The sequence below is a fragment of the Ursus americanus genome, chromosome 25 (genome assembly GCF_024610735.1).
Source record: "Ursus americanus isolate L20-20 chromosome 25, mUrsAme1.1.p, whole genome shotgun sequence".
Lineage (NCBI taxonomy): Eukaryota > Metazoa > Chordata > Mammalia > Carnivora > Ursidae > Ursus > Ursus americanus.
This window is the reverse complement of record NC_142151.1, coordinates 13,528,485-13,551,230: the sequence shown is the minus strand read 5'-3', so window position 1 is coordinate 13,551,230 and position 22,746 is coordinate 13,528,485. Positions and strand designations below refer to the sequence as shown.

General features: G+C 43.4%; 1 protein-coding gene across 4 annotated transcripts in view; it reads left to right on the top strand.

The window, feature by feature from the left end:
- Positions 1-19,374, top strand: part of GPR19 (G protein-coupled receptor 19) — a 35,610-nt gene extending 16,236 nt beyond the window's left edge. For all 4 annotated transcript variants that reach the window (XM_087855645.1, XM_087855644.1, XM_045781474.2 and 1 more), the window contains exon 4: positions 18,064-19,374. In XM_087855645.1, the coding sequence (XP_087711771.1) occupies positions 18,086-19,333 (1,248 nt within the window). In that variant the 5' untranslated portion in view covers positions 18,064-18,085 and the 3' untranslated portion in view covers positions 19,334-19,374. The remainder of the gene's footprint in view (positions 1-18,063) is intronic.
- The last annotated feature ends 3,372 nt before the right edge of the window (positions 19,375-22,746 follow it).

The following is a 22,746-nucleotide window of genomic DNA, read 5'->3' as shown; positions in this document are numbered from 1 at the left end:
CAGGTGTCCTCTGCAGGCTTAGGTCTGGAAGCCTCTCTGGGCTTCCTGCTCATCTCTCTCGAATCTATCAGCTCCACTCAACCAGCTGAACAGGAGAAGATCAAGCAGAAAGTAGAGAGGTGTCCCCTTACGGAGGGGCCTTGCCAAGTGTGCTTTCTACTTGGAGGCCAGAAGGAAAGAGGAGACAGGAAGGGGGCAGCGAGCATGGGGGACAGATATGAGAAAGTGAGGCCTAGGTCCTGCCTTTCAGGCATAGTCACTTGCCCGCTGCTAGTAAACCCCACCACCTGAGTCAGGCCCTGCCGGCCCGAAGACTGGATCATTTCCTAGCGTATGTGTACGTCGGGAAGGATGAAGCAATGGATAGAAGAACCAGAATATGGACACAACTGCTCCTTTATGAACCAAGGCAAAAAATGGCACAAGCTGAGAGGTGGTTTCTCCAAGAGGACAGTTTCAAAAGTAAAAGAGACCTACTGTAATGAATGTATTTTCCTGTTTATGGAGTTGTTTTCCCTCGCTAAACATTTAAAGCAGTCATCTCATGGAGCCTCTCATTCGGCATGCTTTCCCAGGCACTGGATGTCTGTCATGTGTAATGTCGTTAGAGACTCTGCGATATAGGTTATTAGCCCCAACTTCTGATCAGGAAACTGAAGCTCAGAGACATTAACTAACTTGCCTGAAGTCCCGCGCAGCAAATAGAGCCAGGATCTGAATTCTGTACTCGTTCCTATCACAATTAAAGTTCTTTCCTCTGCATTCTTTAAAAATATATATGTTTTTGGATATTAGGCTAAGATAAATACAGTTCTAGAAAATTTGGGAAATGAAAAATATAGAATGAAAAATAGGGGCACCTAGGTGGTTCAGTCAGTTAAGTGTCTGACTCTTGGTTTCATCTCAGGTCATGACCTCACGGTTGTGGAATGGAGCTGCACGTTGCACGAGCTGCACGTTGCACGTTGGTCTCCATGCTCAGTGGGGAGTCTGCTTCAGATTCTTTATCCCTCCCTCTCTGCCCCTCCCCACTCGCCTGCTCTCTCGCTCTCAAATAAATAAAAATCTTTAAAAAAAAAAAAGCATAATGAAAATAAAAATCGGGACACCTGGGTGGCTCAGTCGGTTAAGCCTCTGCCTTTGGCATAGGTCATGATCCCAGCACCCTAGGATCGAGTCCCACATCGGGCTCCCTGGTCAGCAGGGAGTATGCTTCTTCCTCTGCCTCCTGCTCCCCCTGCTTGAGCTCTCTGTCTCTCTGATAAATAAATAAATAAATAAATAAATAAATAAATAAATAAATAATCTTAAAAAAAAAAAAGAAAAGAAAAATCAGTCATTATCTTGCCACCTAGAAACAGTCATTGTTAAAATTTTGGTATATTTCTTTCTCAGATCTTTCTCAATTCATCCAGAGATAACAAAAGTAAACATCTGTTGAGCACTGGCTTTTTTTCAGACATTGTTCTTAGCTTCTTTCTTGCGTCATTTATTTTATTCTCACAACAAATCAACAAAGTGGGTACCATTATTATCCTAATTTCATTGGTAAAGACAATAAGGACAAAGATGTTGAGTAATTTGGTAGAGGCTACGCAGATATTAAGTGATCTGATACCCAGACAGGTTGATTTACGGGAGGGTTTCTCAACCTCAGCACTATTGGTATTTGGGGCCAGCCAAATCTGTGCTGTGGGGGACTGGCCGACTTTATTGTAGAATGTTTAGCAGCGTCTCTGGCCTCTACCTATCGGATGTCAGTAACACTCTCCTCCCCTAGGTGTGACATCAAGAATTTCTTCAGACATTGCCAAATGTCCCCTGGGAGGCAAAATGACCTGAGAACCACAGCTCTAAGAGCCCATGCTTCCAATCACTGCATTATATAGCCTCTTCATATTTAAAATGTGCAGAAGTTATTTTCTTCCACATCTAGAGAAGGAAACACACCTTCAGGTTTGGGTGCAGCCTATGAAACCTTCTGGAATATCAATGGCTTTATAGATCATAGGTAGGAGATTAGTTACTTCCAGAAAAATGCTCCTTAGTAGACTTTTATAACAGATTTATGGTGTCCCACCATTGCCCAGTTGGAAAAAACAACCATATTTCTCTCTCTTACTGTCTTTCCCTCAGTTCTCTGTGACAGGCACCCTTAGCCTTCAAGAATTCAGATTTCAGGGACACCAGGGTGGCTCAGTCTGTTAAGTATATGACTCTTGATTTCACCGCAGGTTCATGATCTCAGGGTCCTGAGAGCCCCCGCTTCAGTCTCCGCACTCAGTGGGGAGTCTGCTTGTGATTCTCCCTCTCCTTCTGCCCCTACCCGAGCTCGTGTGTGCTCTCTCTCAAATAAATTAACAAATCTTTAAAAAGAATTCAGATTTCAGGTGTACACTTACAGTATAGCAAAGCTTATCAACCATGGTGTCCAAATATGTCCTAAACAAAGGGTGTCTGTTGCAAATAATTGCTTGCTAATTAATCAAATACCAAGATTTGCTAGTGATTTATTTTTTAATTAATTAGAATAAAGTTAAGAATATCTACATAATTATTTTCTTCTCCACATGGTTTCTTAGGTTGAGGACTCTGTTAACGATACAGGTCAGCTCCTAGAGTTGCACATAATTCTGGATATATCTGTAGGAGTGTGTCACATGTATGAACACATTTGTCACATCTGTCTCTAAGGAAGAAAGGCTAAAAATGGCTGGTGTTGGTGATTTGGGTCAACCATGACTGATGTGCAGAGGGGATTAAAGTAAGAAGCACTGAGAGATGATAGTATCATTTTAACTTACAAGATGTCTAAAAATATATGGTACTAAAATATATATTAACCATGTGAAACATGCAAATAGACATTCAACATATTTTCAGTGACAACTGACTACATACAGTTGCATAATTTGTCCATGAAAAATGCACATTAATGCAAATTCAAATCTAACTTTTGCTTCATGAACTTAAAGGTTTGCTTTATTAGAAAACCCTGATTGAAGACAGTGGTGCAGATCAAATTTACCCTGAGTGTTGCTGTGAATTTGATGTGAGACAGAATATAAATGCTTCTGAAAAACAGAGTTCTTAGTAACTCTCTGTTTAGTGTTTGTACTCCGTGCTTAACGAAAACTTCACCTTCTTTTCAAATTGCTGTAAATCGTACCTACTGTGTAGTTCTTTGCTTTGAGTGTGATGCGTCTGGTCTTTGCCTCCTCACTTCTTTCTTGTTTAAATTGCACAACTAGGGTCGCCTGGGTAGCGCGGTCGTTAAGCGTCTGCCTTCAGCTCAGGGCGTGATCCCAGCGTTCTGGGATCGAGCCCCACATCAGGCTCCTCTGCTGGGAGCCTGCTTCTTCCTCTCCCACTCCCCCTGCTTGTGTTCCCTCTCTCGCTGGCTGTCTCCCTCTGTCAAATAAATAAATAAAATCTTTAAAAAAAAAATAAAATAAATTGCACAACTAGAGATGTTGATACTGAAATCTGAGCTTGAAAATGAAACTGAATGCTAACCTCCAAAACAACTGTTTGCCTCTACTTTAGACTCAATGCGCTCACAGCAGGTATTCAAAAAATGTCTGTGGTAATGAATTAAATTGAATTTGGGGAGGTGCAGATCCCTTGGCCAAACTGTCTCCTTCCGAATTTGAAAGACTCCTTATTGGGAAGAGAGGTGTGGGAAATTGGTAGAAGACAGCCAGGGGTTCTAGTAAGTGTCTCTCCCTTCTGAGAAGCTTGGTAGTAGATAGAAAGGAAGATAGATACAGGTGTCAAGTCCTCTTTGACCAGACCACTTCTTGCAGGGAATCTTCAGTAAGAGATTGTTGGCACTTCCAGGAAAATTATTGGGGCGGGGAATGCTTACCTGGCCTGCAGGGAAAATGCATCCCTCTTTTGGAGACCCATACGTTGATCTTGGATATCAGAAGCTCACAGAAGCCCCAGCAGCCCTAACCAGCTTCCCTCTCCTCCCGTCAGAATGCATTCTTGGGGTGAGCTCTCTGCCAGGTGAAAGTAGTGAGTTATAAATTAAACAAACGTGTGTTGCTCATCACAATGTCTACCTATCAGTTTTAGTTCATAACACTACAAGGACCTCAGAAATCATTTAGATCAACTCATTTATATTATAGCCATGGAAACAGAGATTCCAAAAGGTTGATTTACTTAAGGTCCTTACTGTGATATAAAAATAAGACCTGTGTCTCTTGTCTTGCTGTTCAGTGCTTATATTCAGAATCAGAGCCCAGGTTTCTTAGCCCCCAGTCCCATGTTTAAGGTAAACCAGAAAGCACCACACTGTTCAATCTTCTCAAGGTTTCTGATAATCTAGATGCTGGTGGGGTAGTGGAAAGTGATAGGATGGCTGGTGTGAATTTTAATGTTCATGCTGAATTATCTAAGAAATGGCTATATTGAATAAGTTTCTATTACTGCAGAACAAATTAGCACAAAATTAGTGGCTTAAGATAACAGCTCTTTCTTTCTTTCTTTCTATTTTTTTTTAAAGATTTTATTTATTTGACAGAGAGAGACACAGCGAGAGAGGGAACACAAGCAGGGGGAGTGTGAGAGGGAGAAGCAGGCTTCCCGCTGAGCAGGGAGCCCAATGTGGGGCTCGATCCCAGGACTCTGGGATTATGACCTGAGCCGAAGGCAGATGCTTAACGACTGAGCCACCCAGGTGCCCCAAGATAAGAGTATTTCTTATGTCACTGTTCTGCAGATCAGAAGTCTGGGTGGGTTGGCTGGTTTCTCTGCTTTGAGTGTCATAAGGCTGAAGTCAAGGTGTTGGCAGGACTGTGTTCCTTTCTAGAGGATGATTCCCCTTCCAGGCTCTTTACAGTGGTTGGCAGAATCCAGTGCCTTGTGGTTGTAGGACTAAGGTCACATTTTCTTGATGGCTGTCAGTTGGAGGCCATCTGTAACTCCTAGTGGCCTCTCCCTGGTTCGTGCACGTGAGCCCCTGTATCTCAGAGCCAGCATGTCAGCTCCTTCTCATGCTTGGAATCATTCTCTGACTTCTTTTGCCTCATCTCTGCTTCTAACCAGAGAGGATCCTCTGTTTTTAAGGGCTCATTAGTTTGTGCCTTCCTGGATAATCCAGCATAACCTTCCCGTTTTAAGTTTCATAACTTTAATTATATATGCAGAGTCCCTTTTGCTGTGTAGCATGGACATCTTTAGGGGGCCATTCTGCCTACTACGTACATTACTTCCTTAAATAGTGGCAAGGCTCCATCCTCCCAGGCTAATGGGAAAGTTGGTGACAAACATTTCTGGGACTCTTCCTAGGTCCTGGGGCTTGTAAACCCAGCAAAATGTATGGGGTGGTCCCTCTAGTCTTGGATCTCCTCTGATCATAGCAGAGACGTAATTATGGTCTGAGCTGGTGTGTGTCCTTGAAAGCTGGGAGGTCTGTGGCTTTCGTACCCCGCCCCGGGTCAGTGGACTATACTCCTTGCTAGGAACTCCCTGCCTTGGATCCAGCCCCCTACCTGCACTCCTCAATTACCACTTGTCACTTACCTGGAGTGCAGTGGAGAAGTGAGGCAAGGATCCCAGGCCTACCTTTTTCTTTCTTTTTTTTAAACAGCTCTATTCATGTAGCATAACATCCACTCATATTAAGTGCACAAGGCAGTGATTTTTGTTATATTTACAGAGTTGCACAGCCATCACCATAATCGAATTTCAGAACCTTTTCATCATCCCCAAAAAGATCTCTTGTGACCATTCAGGCCTGCCTTTTGCATGACTCCAGGGGCCACAGCCGCATCCTGGTTCAGACATCCTTGTTTCTTCCTCCTACGCTCTGTAGAAATCCCCTCAGAGAGCTCAGCCTCCAGAAAATGAAAGCCAAGGAAACAGGGTTGTCTTGGGCCCAGTGATACAACTCTTCTCCAAGACAAGGCAGCATTTAGGGTCTGGGTTCATACTCAGAAGGGAATAGGAAAGAATCAGCAAGGAGCACAGCACAAATCAATACCCCCATGACTTATCTTACCTCTACGTTGTGGTGGAGTCTTCCAGTTGCAGTTACCAATGGACGGCACTGACTCCATGGAGCAGTGGCCTGCAGGTGAGTGAGTCAGACCTCCTCCTTTTCCCCTGCTTCCTTCCTCCTCTAAGCAGAAACAAAGGCATTCTTTGCTCCCTGCTTAAATGACCCAGTGGGGACATAGTGTGGAGTGCAATGGCAAAATAGGGGAACCCATCTGGTACAAGAGAGCAAGGAAGTTCCCAGGGGCACTTTGTTCCTCCAGGCCCCGCTTACCCCTTTTTTTCCTCTTTCCTGCCCTGCCCCCCACCATGTGATAGGTTCTTTGGACTGCAGAGAAGTCTGAGTTGCCTCAAGGAAAACAGCTTATCACAAGTACTAAGGCCAGGCCTCAAGGAGCCTGAAACATTGTTCAGGATCTGAAAGGTGGCTGGGAGCCTGAAACATTGTTCAGGATCTGAAAGGTGGCTGGGAATCCAAGGCAGCTTGGTGACTCGGTTTCCTTGTCCTATTGTCTGTCTGCTGCAGGAGTCCTAGAAAGTCTACCATAGATGGCCCTGTTCTTCTCTGTCTTGGCTCCTGCTGCTTCCACTGCTTCCCTGACCATCCAGCCCCAAAGCGGGCCCTTCTGCCATGCTCTGCTCTTTTCTTTCACAGAACGCATTACAACTTACTGTTTTTATTTGTACTTCTTTATTACTCTTCACATCCCTCCACAGCGTGGTTGGAATTAGACCGTAAACTTCATGAAGGTAGGGACACAGTTTTATTAGCCACTGTATACATGGTTCTTAGCGCAGTACATTCTGGCACAGGGTATGATCCTAAATTGTATTTATGGAATGATGAATGAATTAATGAAAATGGACAAAGAATCTGAATAGACATTTCTCCAAACTTTAATATTCATCTGCCAACTGGGTATCTCTACTTGGGTATCTAATAAGAATGCAACTCACCCAAAATAGAATTGTTGATTTCCAGTTCCCCAGACTTTCTCCCCCCATCCCAGACCCTCAAACCTAGGGAGTCATCCCTATCCCCAAACCCTGTCGCACATCAGCAAATCGTGTTGGCTGTCCCCAAAATATTCAGTATCCATCTACTTTTCTCCACCTACATCGCTACTAGGTCTAAGCCGTCATTATCACTTACTTACGTTATTGTAATAGCCTCTTAACTGGTGCCCCCACTTTTCTTAGCCACCTACACAGCAGTTAAAGTTGGATTTTTAAAACATAAATCAGGTCATATTCCTATCACTCCTTTGCATAAAACCTGCAATGGATTTCACTGCAGTAGGACTAATACCTGTGTGCCCTACAATGCCGTGTGATCTGATCCCCTGCCTACCTTTCTGATTATATCAGGCACGATTTTCTTCCACATTCATCTGCTCCAGCTACACAGCAAGCTTATTCCTGCCCCAGGGTCTTTGCACAAGTTGCTTCTGCCCAGAATGCTCTTCTCATTTTCACATGGCTGGCTTCCCACCACTGGGGTTTCAGCTCTAGTATCACTTCTTCAGAGAACCCTTCTCTGGCCACTCCATCTGAAATAAGACCCTGCATCAGTCGGGATGATTTTAGAGGCAAATAACAGAAAACTCAAAGGGGCTTAAAGCCATAACATATTGCTTATTTAATAAGTCTAGTTGTGTCTGTTCTAGCAGCACCACCGTGTCAGGACACTGGGTAGTATCTTTGTGAGTCTCAGGACTTCCCTTTACCTTCTAAGATACCGCCCAGTGCCCTGACATCTTCACATGACAGTTTACCAAGGTAAGAAGCAAGGGGCAGTCATGCCCACAAGAGAACACTCTCTGCATGCCTCTTTCCTCTTACCAAGAAAGAAACATTTTCCCAAGAGCTTCCCAACACCCTCCTAGAGATTTCCTCTTGTCTCAGTTCCAGAAGCAGATGTGAACATCCCTAGCTGCAAGGGATGGCAGGAGGTGGTTATCTGGCTTTTTCAGCCTCTTGAGAGAGGAGGACAAGGGAGAAGTTGGGAATGGCCATTAGGTGACCAACCAGTCACCTGTCATTCCATTTCCCCTGGACCTTTGGTCCCTCATTCTGCTTTACTTTTCTCCATAGCACCAGCCATTTCTTTACCATGTATGTATTTGTTTTGCTGTTACTTATTTTCCCCACTAGAGATAAGCTCCACAAAAGCAAGGGACCTTGTCTGTCTAGTTAACTTCTGTACTTCCAGCAGTTAGCACAGTCCTGGTTCATACTATGTATAAAAAGAATATGGGGTGGGGCGCCTGGGTGGCACAGCGGTTAAGCGCCTGCCTTCGGCTCAGGGCGTGATCCCGGCGTTATGGGATCGAGCCCCACATCAGGCTCTTCCACTGTGAGCCTGCTTCTTCCCCTCCCACTCCTCCTGCTTGTGTTCCCTCTCTCGCTGGCTGTCTCTATCTCTGTCGAATAAATAAATAAAATCTTTAAAAAAAAAAAAAAAGAATATGGGGTAAATGTATAATGGAAGACGATTTTTACATATATCATCATAACAAAATAGTTATTTCTTAGGGTGAAGTTTCTTGGTGTTTATTTTGTGTGAACAGTAGGGAGAGGACAAAGTTCAATATTATTAAATCTGAAGCTGCATCCCTCCTACGCAAGACTCTACTACGTGGTAGTAGGGTGAGAAATATTGGCCAGTGTCCTTTGTATGTACCCACAGGGGGGTGCCAGTATGATCTAACATGTTCTCCTGCAACACTGTAAAGAATTTTGGGAGGACTGCAGCCAACAGAAACCATGTGGGGTAAAGCTCGGGCTCCTTTCTGTTACATTCTTTTGGGTACGACATTTATTCCAATGCTGCCATCCCTGCACAGACCCGTCAAGTAGGTGCTTCCTCACCATCAGTCCTTCACCCTTTACCCACTCCCTGCCCATTCTCATTCTGCCAGATACTGACTGCCCTCAAGGCTTTCGTTTCAGCATCTCTTCTGTTTTTATTTCCGCTAAGATCATAGATCTCAGAGGTGAAAGGGGTCTCAGAGATCACCATTCTACTGATAATATGTAAAAATATGTAGTCTTTAAGAAGCATTTACATTTTGGGGATCCCAGGTTCTGGGATGAAGCCCTGTGTTGGACTCCCTCTGCCCCTCCCCCCCCACTCGTGTTCTCTCTCTCTCTCTCTCTCTCAAATGAATAAATCTTAAAAATAAATAAAATAGTTTTTAGAAAAAAAGAAGCATTTGCATTTTAATAGGACCTTGACTTTAAAAGAATTAATGCTCAAATGGTAAGAGAAGTTGGGATAGAAGCATTCCTCGTTTCCCAGAAATCACTCCTACGATGCTGACTCTTTATTTCTGATATTTTAGAATTTGCGTGAAGGACAAAGAAAGGTAAAGGTGGTGGAAGAGTGATCTAGGTCCTTGGACAACCAGTACCCAAATACAAAGATGGCGTGCCCAGTCTGATCTTAGGAAACTGCTTGATCCCAGTCAGGAAGCAGAGTGAAAGGCACAGAGCTGGAAATATTATGGAGGAATATTTGAATATATTATATAAGATATAGTAGGAAAGGGGAAAAGGGCATTCAAGAAAATTCTAGGCTTATATGCCTGTGATACTAGGAGTCTCAGATGGTGGAGGGGAAGTTCTTTTCATTGGAAATATGAGGTTCTTTTGCAAGTATTCAGAATTATCTGATGGAAGTAATTTAGCAGAATGAATTTTAGATGCTTTTGAGAAATATTCAATTCATTGTATTACATGTTTTGGTTTAGGGTATAAAAAAGTTTTATGGGCTAATATGTCACTAAAAAAATCATGCCCAACTTGGAGAAAGGTTGTGTTGATTTATTTGGATCTTAGTGATTTTTTCCCTTAGAACCAACAATGTAAATGATGATTAGGTACCTAGGCTCCGCCACAAAAGCCATTCACTCTTAACACAGTTAAATTATGTGACTAATGTTAGTATCATCACTATACTATGTGATATGTGATGTGGTTACTGAAATGTGTTTGTCATATGGCTTTTAAGACTTTTATGGGCTAACAATAGTAAGAGTGTTAATCTTTAAAAATTTTTAATAAGTTTTAATTTAAATTGCGGTTAGTTAACATACAGTATAATGTTAGTTTCAGGCATACAATACAATGATTCAGCACTTCCATACATCACCTGGTGCTCATTACAAGTGCCCTCCTTAATCCCCATCTCCTATTTAACCCACCCTCCTATCCACTCCCCTCTGGTAACCATCAGTGTATTCTCTATAGTTATGAGTCTGTTTCTTGATTTGTCTCTCTCTCTCTCTCTTTTCTCCCTGTGCTCATTTGTTTCTTAAATTTTACATATAAGTAAAATCATACGGTATTTGTCTTTCTCTGACTGACTTATTTCGCTTAGCATAATACTTTCTAGTTCTGTCCATGTCATTGCAAATGGTAAAATTCCTTTCTTTTATGGCTGAGTAATATTCCATTAAATATATATAGCTATATATCTATATATCTCTCTACACACACATCTTTTTTATCCATTCATCAATCAATGGACACTTGGGCTGTTTCCATAATTTGGTTATTGTTGATAATGCTGCTATAAATATCGGGGTGCATGTTTCCCTTTGAACCAGTGTTTTTTTATTCTTTGGGTAAATACTTAGAAGTGCAATTGCTGGATCATGAGATAGTTCTATTTTTAACTTTCTGAGGAACCTCCATAAGAGTGCTAATTTTTTTTTAAAGATTTTATTTATTTATTTGACAGAGAGAGAGGCAGCGAGAGAGGGAACACAAGCAGGGGGAGTGGGAGAGGGAGAAGCAGGCTTCCCGTAGAGCAGGGAGCCCGATTCAGGGCTCGATCCCAGAATGCTGGGATCATGACCTGAGCCAAAGGCAGATGCTTAACAACTGAGCCACCCAGGTGCACCAAGAGTGCTAATTTTTTAAAAAAGATTTTGCGAGAGAGAGAGGGAGGGAGAGAGAGAGAATGCACGTGAGAGCAAGCATGAGCAGGGGGAGGGGCAGAAAGAGATGGAGAGGGACAAGAAGACTCCCTGAACTGAGCGCAGAGCCTGATTCGGGGTGGATCCCAGGACCCTGAGATCATGACCTGAGCTGAAGTCAGATACTTAACCAACTGAGCTACCCAGGTACCCCAAGAGTGCTAATTGTTTAAGCAATTGGTATGTACCAGACACTGTGTTAGATAATTTATAGAACTATACAGGGATAACACTTACTGAGTATTTTTCTCATACCAGGCAGATTGACTTGTGTTAACTCATTTAACTCCCGTGCATGTATTATCTCATGTAACCTTCATAATAATCAAGTGAGATACGGACTAATTATCCTCATTTTACAGATAAGAAAACTGGCGCTCAAGAGGGTTAGATAATGTGTCCTGGGTGACACAACTAGTTAGTGTGTGACAGAGGTGGGCTTCACACTTCGGCTGTCTGACTTCAAAGCCTGCGTACATGTCCACTTTGCAATATTCGTGTATTGTGAGATGAAGAATAGATGTTTTTCAGCATAGGTTACATTCTGGGTGTAAGTTTGCCAGATTTAGCTAATAAAAAATAGAGGACACCAGTTGAATATCATATGGGATATTGTATGGGTCATATCTATGCTAAGAAAATGTTGTTGATCTGGAATTTACCTTGAACTGGGCATCCTGTATTTCATCTGGCAGCCATACCTGGGTGGCACATTGTGAGAACGTGTCTTACCCTCTCTGGTTTTCCTGCGCCCCCACCAAAGTCGTGCTGGCGGCTGCCCGGGTCTTCTGTAGTTCCATGAAGCACTTAGCTCAGTGTGCACACCAGAGCCATAGCTCAGGACCAGATAGCAAGAGAGCCACTCAGGAAGCTTCTGAAGCCTTCTGTGGCCTCCTTCGCCATTTGTAAATTCAGAGCTTCAGGAGATGTCGCACTGTAAACCGTGTCCTGCTGGAAATGGTAGGCTGGTAAATGTGGGACAGATGGCTGCATGGGGTGGGGGAAAAAAACCTCATTTGTGTTCCTACCGTGGCTGATTTATGCCAACATGATGTCGTTGAACTTGGAGTTGGGAAGAAATGCGTACAACTGGTTCTGGGGAGCTCAGGCAAGCCAGTCGCCCACTGCTGTTCTGGGCATTTCTTATTTTCACGTATACACAAAGCCTACATCACCATGAAAGGTTTAAGAGAAAATCTGTATTCTCTAAGTTACAACAATTAAAGTTTAAGGAGACAATTTCTTACCTGGGCTAATACTGATCAAACTTCTCCCTTCAGTTCACACTGGTTTAGAGTTCTGCTTTCATCCTGCGTTTAAAGGTTACAACAGTTAATCATCTGTCATAATGGATTTCCAATAGTCTTATACTCTTTATTCTGAAGAAAAGCTGTATTTCCAGACCAACATGTCTACTGCACTTTTGATGCCAAGCCTCTGTGCAGTATGTGGTGGGAGTGATTTTTTTTCCCAAATGTTCACTATGTCACATATTTCTGAACTAGCATATTGAACAGATGTATCTGTGGGTAGGCAAGAGGCTGTGGCAGAATAATTTTACATTCCTCTGTTTGATCGAGGAGTCAAGAAAGACCTATCCGTGTACAGCCAGTTTGACTCTCTGATTTCAGATCCCGTCGTTTGTGGCCTCCCCACACATGGAGCCTCAGGGGTGGTTAAGAGCATGGGCTTTGGAGTGAGGCATTCCTGGGGTGAGTCCTTTATAACTGTATGATCTTGGGGAGGAACTTCAGTTTTTCCCATCTGTGAAATAGAGCTAATGATATTACCTACCTCAAAGGTACCTGACCCATGATAAGCGCAAAATAACTATCAACTCTCCGTAGTATAATAACTGCTGTCCTCATAACTAATCTTATTGCTCATTAGTAAACAGCCTTATCTTACGTGTTGGCTTCGGTCCAGCAGATGCTTACCATTCTACAGAAAATGTTATAGTTTTTTTTTCCAACCAAATCATGTAAAAATTCAACATTCTAAAAATTCTAGCTTGACATTAAATTTTTGAACAAATGTCAGAAATAAAAACAGTCTTCCTATGTTGTGAGAATGTCTGTGAATCTTTATAATTTCACGGGGGAAAAAAATCAGTTGTTAGGGTTCTTTGAATCAAGAACAAGCCTAAGCAGCAGTTGATATGCTTGGCCAGGAATCACCCCTGGCAGAACTGTGACTACAGTTTGTCGGCTGAGCCCCTCTGTGCCTCCTTGTGGTCCTTTCGTGTGTTTCTCATCATTTATACATTCATCCACCTATCAGGATGATTTTCAAAAAGCCAAGATCATGACTCTTGGGGCACCTGGATGGCTCAGTCGGTTAAGCGTCTGACTCTTGATTTCGGCTCAGGTCATGATCTCAGGGTCATGGGATCCATTCCGTGCTGGGCGTGGAGTCTGCTTAAGATTCTCTCTCTCTCTTTCCCCTTCTGCCCCTCCCCCCCATAAATGAATAAATTAATAAATAAGTAAAATAATGGCTCTTCCACAAATAGAGGATGAATGTATGTCAGAGATTTATCAACTTACTACTGAGGAACCAGTGAGATCATTAGGCTGGTTCCAAGAGCATTTGAATAAATAGGTATTTATAGGGTTTTATTTTTGTTATTTGTTTTTTTAAAGAAGGTGGACATAAGACTGCGAGATAGACACAAAACTGGTTAATGTCCTACAGAGCAATAAGTTTATAACCTTGGGAGTTAATTTTTCTGCTGGACAGAAATCTGCACGTTAACACATACCTTCAATGTCTGGGCTCTCGTCATATAATAGATAGCAAAATCAAGCACAGATGTATTATTCTCCCAGAGAATTAAATAATTCTTGGGGGAAGCCCATTTAACAATGTACTAGCATGACATTAAAAAAATATGCTATACTCTCTTTGCCTTATTTTCAAGTATTGGATACTTTTTTTTTAACTTTTTTTTTTTTTTTTTTTTGAGAGAGAGAGAAAGTGAGGGGGGAGGGACAGAGTGAGAAGGAGAGAGAGAATCTTAGGCAGGCTCCACACCCAGTGCAGAGCCTGCTATGGGGCTTGATCTCATGACCCCAGTGCTGAGCCAAAACCAAGAGTTGGACACTTAACCGACTGAACCACCCAGGTGCCCCTATATAGAGATATATTTTAATAAGGGCCTTACTGCTCAATTCAATGGGGTGGGTCATGGGGCAGTGTCAGAACTGGATGGGAAGACTAGATTGAGCAGGAAGGAGGTGAAGAAATCTTTCCTATTGCTGTTAAAATTACTGCATATGGATGACCCAGACATAATAACTATTTAAGCAGCCCTGGTATTTCAGAAACAGCCCCCCCCTCCCCGAAGAAGGACTTATTTCTAAATTAATGGAGCAGGGGAGACCTTTCTGAAATTTTACTTTGGGACCCTAGAACTTACTTACAATATGGCAGACTATTTTTTTCTGTAGTGGGGATTGCAGAAGCCCGTCTGAGGACCCCTCCTCAGCTACCTTCACTCTCCCCTCAGTGAGAATTCTACTTCTGGTAGCAGTTGTCCAGGGTGACTTCGATTTCGCCTGTCCTGCTCTGCTCAGGAGTCTGTTTTGCCCGTCTCCATGGTCACCAGTGTTTTAGCACCTGAGAAGACACACTCACTGTCTATCTCTGGGTTTACTTCTCCTAGTAGAGCCCCCTAGAGCAGGAGTCATGCATTTCAGTTCTCTGTCCTTACGGATTCAATTCAGGAAATACTTAATAAACAATTATTCATGTAAAGAAAAAGAATAACACTCTTCCCCTGGGAGCCCACAGCTTGGTGGGGGAAGACAGAAACATGGAAACAGTTCTAAAGCAGGGTTTCCTGATCTCGGCTGCACATTAGGATCACCTGGGGAACCCTGAAATTTCCCGCTCTCCAGGCTGCACTCCAGACCAATTAAATTAGAATCTCTGGGGGGTAGGACCAGGGCAGGGGTATTTTTCTAAAGCTCCCTGGGAGAGTCCAGTGCATTACTAAGAGAACCATTGCTGTAAAGCAAAACACACTTGGGAAATGCTGTAGGAAAGTGCTGTGTGAACCAAGATACCACAGCCATTCTGGATATGCTAATATTCTCATCCACCATCTGACCACAGTGCAGCCCATGAATGCAGAAAATGTAACCTCTCATTGTCACCTTGGGGAAAAGTTAGGTCAGTTTGATTGTAGGGCATTTAGAAACGATAAACTCTGGGAGGTGTGGTTTGCAGAAAACGATGACTCTAAAGGGAAAAGGGCCCAGAAAAGATCAACGCAGAAAGATGACAGCCCCCCCCAATCATTCATGTGCTCTCTCTCTCCCTTGGAATGTTTTTTTCGCTCCCCTGTCCTCCTGAAGAAGTCCTGGTCTCTACATCCCCAACTCAGACCTCGCCTCTTTTGCGAAATCTTTCATTTCCTTCTCCTATCCCATGCAAAACTGGATCCTTGTTTTTCTCTGCCACTTAGCTCCTTGACTTGTTAACATCGGTTCTAATTATTACAGAATTTAGTTATCATATGGTCGGGCAGCTTGTTTATACATTTTCCCTCTTCGTGGCCTTACTTACCTTTGTTTCCCTAGCACCTAGCGTAGTGTCTTGGTTTATTGAATGAATAAACAGAGCTGCAGTGGTAATTTAGGTAGTTCGGAACAGCCAAGCCATCATCAGGGGAGACCTGGACTCAGCTCCTCAAGGCCCCCTTGTCCAATTTCTGAGGAGCGGGATCCTCTGCTTCCCAGTGGTGGGGCTAGAAGAGTGGGCAGACACAGTCACTGGTGACAGGCAGCTGGAGGAAATGATGGCAGATGGGAGGCCTCACAGTGCTTTAGTTGTGGTGGTGAACTTGAGTTTCATCTGCAGGGTTTTGCTATGAGAGGAAGAGAGAAACAAAAGTAAGTTCAGAGCTTTCAAAAGATGTTTATTCACTACAGAATAGTGCCTGTGCCACCAACTCCTGTTTTATTTAGGCCACAATCATCCCCAGAAAGTTTAGAACAGCTCTTTCTGGCTGGGAAAATTGCTCATCTGTTTTAAACTTCAAATCTTTATTTTATTCTATTTTATTTTATTTTATTTTAAGATTTTGTGTGTAATAATCTCTACACCCAACGTGGGGCTCGAACTCATAACCCTGAGATCAAGTCGCACACTCTACTGACTGAGCCAGCCAGGCAGCCCTAAAGTTTAAACCTTTAAAAAAATGTTGGGGGGCATTTTCTAAGTTTAACGCATGTGAAGGTGAAGAGATTATTTCAGTTTTATAAGTACAAGGGTCATGCATTCCAGATTTTCTAGGACAGTGCTAATTTTAGATCTTATGTTCTGTTTTCAGACTGCATATCCTGATTTTTTATATGGAAAGTGTGGTTGCTATTCTTACAACTATCAACCAGCCAGCCATGCTTAAAGGTCTTCTAGTAGTCAAATGTCTAATTATCTGACATTTCTTTTGAGAAATAAGTAGGGTTGCCTCAGGGACAAAAAAAGCCTGAAGATAATATGGGACTGGCATTTACTACATTACTGCCCTGAGCTCCAAATTTTTGTTGAATGTGGTTTCTTGCTGAGGACAGTATATATTAACACTCCTCTCCCTGCCACAAATTACGTCAAAAGTCCTTCAAGGAAAAGCAGCTGTTAAGAACTGTTCTTTCATCAAGAACTGTCCTTAGGGCACCTGGCTGGCTCAGTGGGTGGAGCGTGCAGCTCTTGATCTCGGGGTTATGAGTTTGAGCCCCACGTTGGGTGTAGAGATTACTTAAAAAAATGAAATCTTTATTAAAAAAAAATAAACACCTGTTCTTTAATCCCCCCTCTAAAACTTCAGAAACGTTTATTCGTGAGGCTGGTCACAGGAGCCCACGGGGGGACGCTGGGCCCTGCTGGAGCCTGCTGCTGGAGTGCCCTCCCCTTGTCTGCAGGCCGCACGGAACTGCTTTGGTTATTTTGGATTTAGGTGCTGTGCTTTCTCTTTTCTGCTTCATAGAGTCAGACCAAATTAGACCTTCATAAGCCAACTGCAACCCTAGTCACCCCAGTTTTAACTGAATAGCCCACAATTATAGAATTGTTTTACCTATTAAAAAGGATAACTTTTGTCCTCACTGAATAGTTCCCCCCAAAATTAAAATAGGGGCTAAACTTTATAATATTCTTCTTTATCTAAGGATCATCAGCTTTTGAAAAGTTGCTGAGTAACAGTTATAGTTGGTTGCTTTTAATCATCCGGAGGCCAATAAGCTTTCCAGTAACCTGGTTACATTCTTCAGAGGACATCTTGTATGCTCTCCCGTTCTCCCGTCAATATGTCCTTTTATGAAACAGTAACAGCAAAAGGGCATCAAGATATGTCATGGATACGTGCAAAGCTATTAGAACATGAAGCACATCATCTTTTGGAAAAGAGTGAGCCATTTGCAGATGTCAGTACATTAGGCGCTATAGTGGCTCCTCTGAAAGTGTTACATACAGTGGCCCCGTGTACTTCCCTAATGCTTCTGTACTGGAAACTGCGTAAGGAAGAACGGGGCCATTTCCAGGAGCCAGCCAGGCTGTATGCACAGACTCCTGGGTGCTATTTCCATAGCTGACATCTGTGTGTTTCCGTCTACCCATGTTTTCCACTCGCAGCCTCTTTGCTTTAGTGTCACGACATTTAGGAACTTCTCATCTACTCGCCCCGCATTCCCGTGGCTCTTCATGTAGGGGGTGGCGCCCTCCCCATGAGCCAGACCTGAGCACCCTCACCCTCTGTGGTACCCAGTGAGTGAAGGCGACACGGGTATGTTCGGGGGTGGGGCTTGGCACGACTTCTACCTCACTTGACGCAGGGTCAAGAGAGGGGGAGGCCAGGGAGAGCTTGAGCCGGGATCAGCTAAAACAGCTATTGAAACGAAAGAGACATGGAGCCAGAGCTGTTTCTGGATAGTAGGCCAGTTTTCCTGCCAAGGCACACGTCCTCCTCTCTGGCAAAGGACAACCCATCTAAGTGTCAGATGAGATCGTTAGCCTTAGGAGTCGCTCTGTATGACACCGTTTTAACAGGAGGCCTCCTTCTTCTTTTCTTATCCAGAACTGAGAGGAAACAAGTGAGTATGGTTTTTGCTCACAGAATGGATAACAGCAAGCCGCCCTTGGTTATTCCCACACTGCTGGTGCCCCTCCAAAACCACAGCTGCACGGAAACAGCCTCGCCTCTACCGAGCCATGACCTGATGGAATTCCATGAGGAGCACGGCTGGGTGAGCAACGGAACAGACCTGCAGCCTGGGCTGCAACCCGGCGAGGTGGCCACAGCCAGCATTTTCTTTGGGACCCTGTGGTTGTTTTCTATCTTTGGCAATTCCCTGGTTTGTTTGGTCATCCACAGAAGTAGGAGGACTCAGTCCACCACCAACTACTTTGTGGTCTCCATGGCATGTGCGGATCTTCTCATCAGCGTGGCTAGCACGCCTTTCGTCCTGCTTCAGTTCGCCACTGGCAGGTGGACGCTCGGCAGCATGATGTGCAAGGTCGTGCGGTATTTCCAGTATCTCACCCCAGGCGTCCAGATCTATGTTCTCCTCTCCATCTGCATAGACCGGTTCTACACCATCGTCTATCCCCTGAGCTTCAAGGTGTCCAGAGAAAAAGCCAAAAAAATGATCGCGGCATCGTGGATCTTCGACGCCGCCTTTGTGACCCCCGTGTTCTTTTTCTTTGGCTCCAACTGGGACAATCACTGCAACTATTTTTTCCCTTCCTCTTGGGAAGGAACTGCCTATACCGTCATCCATTTCTTGGTGAGCTTTGTGATTCCGTCTGTCCTCATCATCTTGTTTTACCAGAAGGTCGTGAAGTATATTTGGAGAATAGGCACTGATGGCCGAACAGTGAGGAGGACCATGAACATTGTCCCGAGGACAAAAGTGAAAACGATCAAGATGTTCCTCATTTTAAATCTGTTGTTTTTGCTCTCCTGGCTGCCTTTCCATGTAGCTCAGCTATGGCACCCCCACGAACGAGACTCTAAGAAAAGTTCCCTTGTTTTCACAGCTATCACGTGGATATCCTTTAGTTCTTCGGCCTCTAAACCTACGCTGTATTCCATCTATAATGCCAATTTTAGGAGAGGAATGAAAGAGACTTTTTGCATGTCCTCAATGAAATGTTACCGAAGCAATGCCTATACTATCACAACCAGTTCAAGGATGGCCAAAAAAAACTACGTTGGCATTTCAGAAATTCCTCCCACGGCCAAAACTATAACCAAAGACTCGATCTATGATTCATTTGACAGAGAAGCCAAGGAAAAAAAGCTTGCTTGGCCCATTAATTCAAATCCACCAAATACTTTTGTGTAATTTTGCAGAATTCTTTCAATTATTGTTATGTGCCAGAGATTAAAAAGCTTTAACTCTAAAAACAGCAGCTTTTTATGTTTTCTTTTAAATCAACTTCCTGAGGGAATGTTTTATTTTGTAAAATGCATTTAATTATTGATTATAATTTCTGTGGTTTTATTTTGGTTGCTTTTCATTTTAGAGGGAGCTTTCACCTTGAGCTATGGTCAGTAGTCCTTTTAGTATATTAGTTACACACATAAAAAAGAGAATACTTTCCTACTTTTTACTTACGCTTATTAGGTCCAAAAAGCGTAAACCATACACACAGTCTTTGATTCATGATTCAACTTAGTTTTATTCTGTCTGCTCTTTTTCCTCCCTACTGAAATTTTGTAACTGTGGGCTTCTGCTCCAAATGAAATCTGTGTCACACATTTCGGAGACTTGTATTACTCCGACTAAGTAACACTGAGGGAGTGTTAATATCGTATATATTTTTACATTGCCTTCTTCCGAGTAACCACTATCCAGATCTCCTGTGGAATGCACTCCATAGGATGGAATATACTGGAACTTGCTGGGAAACCTTCTGTGATTGAATTTTAATCAGGATTCTTAGGGAAAGAAAATTGATAATCAAGTTGCCTCATTTCCCCCTCTTTCTCTTTTCCATTCTCCCTTAACCTAAGCAACTGATGATGCCCTGAAAATTCTGAAGTCATGATGTTTTTCTCACATCTGTGTCCCATCTAGGTTGTGTCTGGAACATTTACTTCCCTTCTGTGAGTTAAACTCAAGCCAATGAGTAGGTGTCCTTGCTAGGCAACCCGAGAAAATGCCAACGGGAGAAATGACAGGTGGCATTTCTCTGGGCTCTGCAATTCGGGCAGAGGTCTTTGCTGCCCGGCCCTACCCTACACACGAAGACAGGAAGCACAAGGAGCACCTTCTTCATTCTCCTAGAGACTCAGACGTGAGGTCATTTCCCCAGCCAGCACCTTTCTCCCCTCATCTCTTTCTAGGAAACATCATTACATCTTTGCCAAGCCAGACTCTTCTTTGCCTGTGATATCTCGAGGTTTTCTCTGCTTGTCAGATGTCAGTTATTTCAAATCTGGGGCCAGCACATTTTAAAAACATTCTTATTTAAACAATAAAAAGCTTACAGACAAGGCCCATATGCATTTTCACATCCCAGTTAAGAGCTGCAAACAATAATTCCAGTTGTTTAGTGATTTTACCAACACTATCTCATTTTATCCTCTCAAAAGAATTCTGCGATGTACTTGTCATCTTTGCTCTACCTGGGATGCCATGGTATGTGACTTGCCCACATTGGAGTGTGACAGGGCTGGTAGTCACACTCAGGTCCTTTAACTGCAAATATGTCACTCTTCCCTTGACATTACAGAAGTCTCTCTAAGGAACACATGAGTGGCCAAACCCAGCCAGGCCTCACTGGGCCTCCTGGCTGCCGCCTTGGTGGAAATCTAAGGAAGGTCTAAGAAAATCTGGCCATTCTTAAAAGGAGAGTCGGGTGAAATTTGATGAGCTGGCCCTCACCTTTTCTTTGGCCATGGATCGGTTCTTGGACTTGTGGTGCTGAGTGTCAGAGATACAATCGCAGAGAAATGAGACAAGACTAGGTTTGATATTCAGGGCCGGGAACAACCAACATGAAACATCTCGTCTACAAAACATCTACAGAGCCGATGTTTTTAAGTGAGGTGCTTCCTTCAGTCAACAGGTTCAAGAGATGAAAAGAACATCTCATGTTTTTTTTTCCTTTTCTTCTTCCTCCTCATCTTCTTACTTATCCCATCAGCAGATGGCACTCTAAAATGACAAAATGAGCTAGACAGTTCTCTCATTGGCTCTTGAATTCTGAGGTTCAGACCTATTAAAAAATAGAGAAGACCTTTGCATTTTTGTCCATTTTTTTGTGCAAACTTTTATTTTGATCCCTTTAAATGGCATATTTTTTAAGTTAGATTGTAAAATGTTTAATTCATCTCAATTTTATCGATATATATATTTAGGTCTCAGTTTAAACTAAAAAATGAGTACTAAGCTTCATTCTGTCTTTAATGTTCTGTGAGTTTACCCCAATAGGTGGAAATTCAGTGAGACAATCTCATACGAACTCTTGTTATAGAAAGTATTTTTTTTTAAAAAAAGAGCCCCCCAAATAATGACAAAATGTCAACCAAATCATAGTCTCATGACCTACGATAATTCAGCTGTGTGCTCTTAGCATAATTCACTGTATTTTGGTTCAGGCTTGTTTAATATTCAGGATTCCTGTTGTCTCACTTGATCCTGAAATCAGAGGACACTGGATATAATGCACAGATTATGAAGATTTGCCTAAGTCCCAGCAGGACAAGCACAACATTCACCATAACTCACATCTACCTGGCAAGAACCAGAGTTAAATTCACAGGGAGGCAGGTTGTTGGAGAGGGTGAAGAATGACCCCAGTCTCCATGCATGATGAGGTGCACCATGAATCTGGATTCATGTGGCCTCCAAACAGGAGTTGAAGAAAGGTGGGCAGGGTGCAGAGTAGAGCCAATCCTCATACGTGGCTCCCAAAGACTGTCAGAGGAAGAGACAGGGGTGCATCCTTTGGGTGGAGTGCGAATTTCTCCTTCTCTTCTAATCTTCAGTGGAAGCATGAGTCCAGAGTTCACAAGCACATCTTGCTCAGATGCCCTTCCCTGTTGACCTTACATCACAGGTTTTTACCCAAGATGCCTGGAGCTGCTGCCCTGGGTCAGAATTCCTCGCTCAGGAAGGAGTTTTACCCAGGGGGACTCCATCAAACATGTGGGAGCAGAGTCATTTGCCAGAAAAGGTGGGCGGTTTTGCCTCTGGTGGTGGGCACGGTCTTTCCCTGCCCCCTCCCCCCCAGTCAGCCTTGCTGCCACCAGCTCAAACTCATTGGTGAAGCTGCAGAACCAAGGTCAGCTGGAGCTCCTTGCCCAGGATCAGCTGCAAGGATAAGCTCCTCTGGGGAAGAACTGTGTGTAAAAGCAGCAAGGAATTGGAGATTTGGGATTAGAAGGGACATTGAGAAACCTCACCCACGCCCCTCGTTGTTTAGGGGAAGAAGTTACAACCAAGAGAGGTCAGAATAGGGGCGAACTAAAATGCCTTCTACCAACCCGTCCAACATTCTTTTAACTTCACCATCCTGCTTGCTGTGGCATGATTCACTTATTGAAGGAAGAAAAACCCTCACCGTGTGCGGAAGAGTACGGGGAGAATAAACAATTCACCCCGGTTCAGCTAACGGGCTAATTCATCTGGAGCAGAAACAACCTGAGTGCTCTAATTAGAGAACCGGCTCTGTCGAACCGTTTTTTGCGGAGTGACCGCTTGGTGGCACTGTGGCTCGTCGGCAGAGCCCACCGCCACTTCGCTGCCTG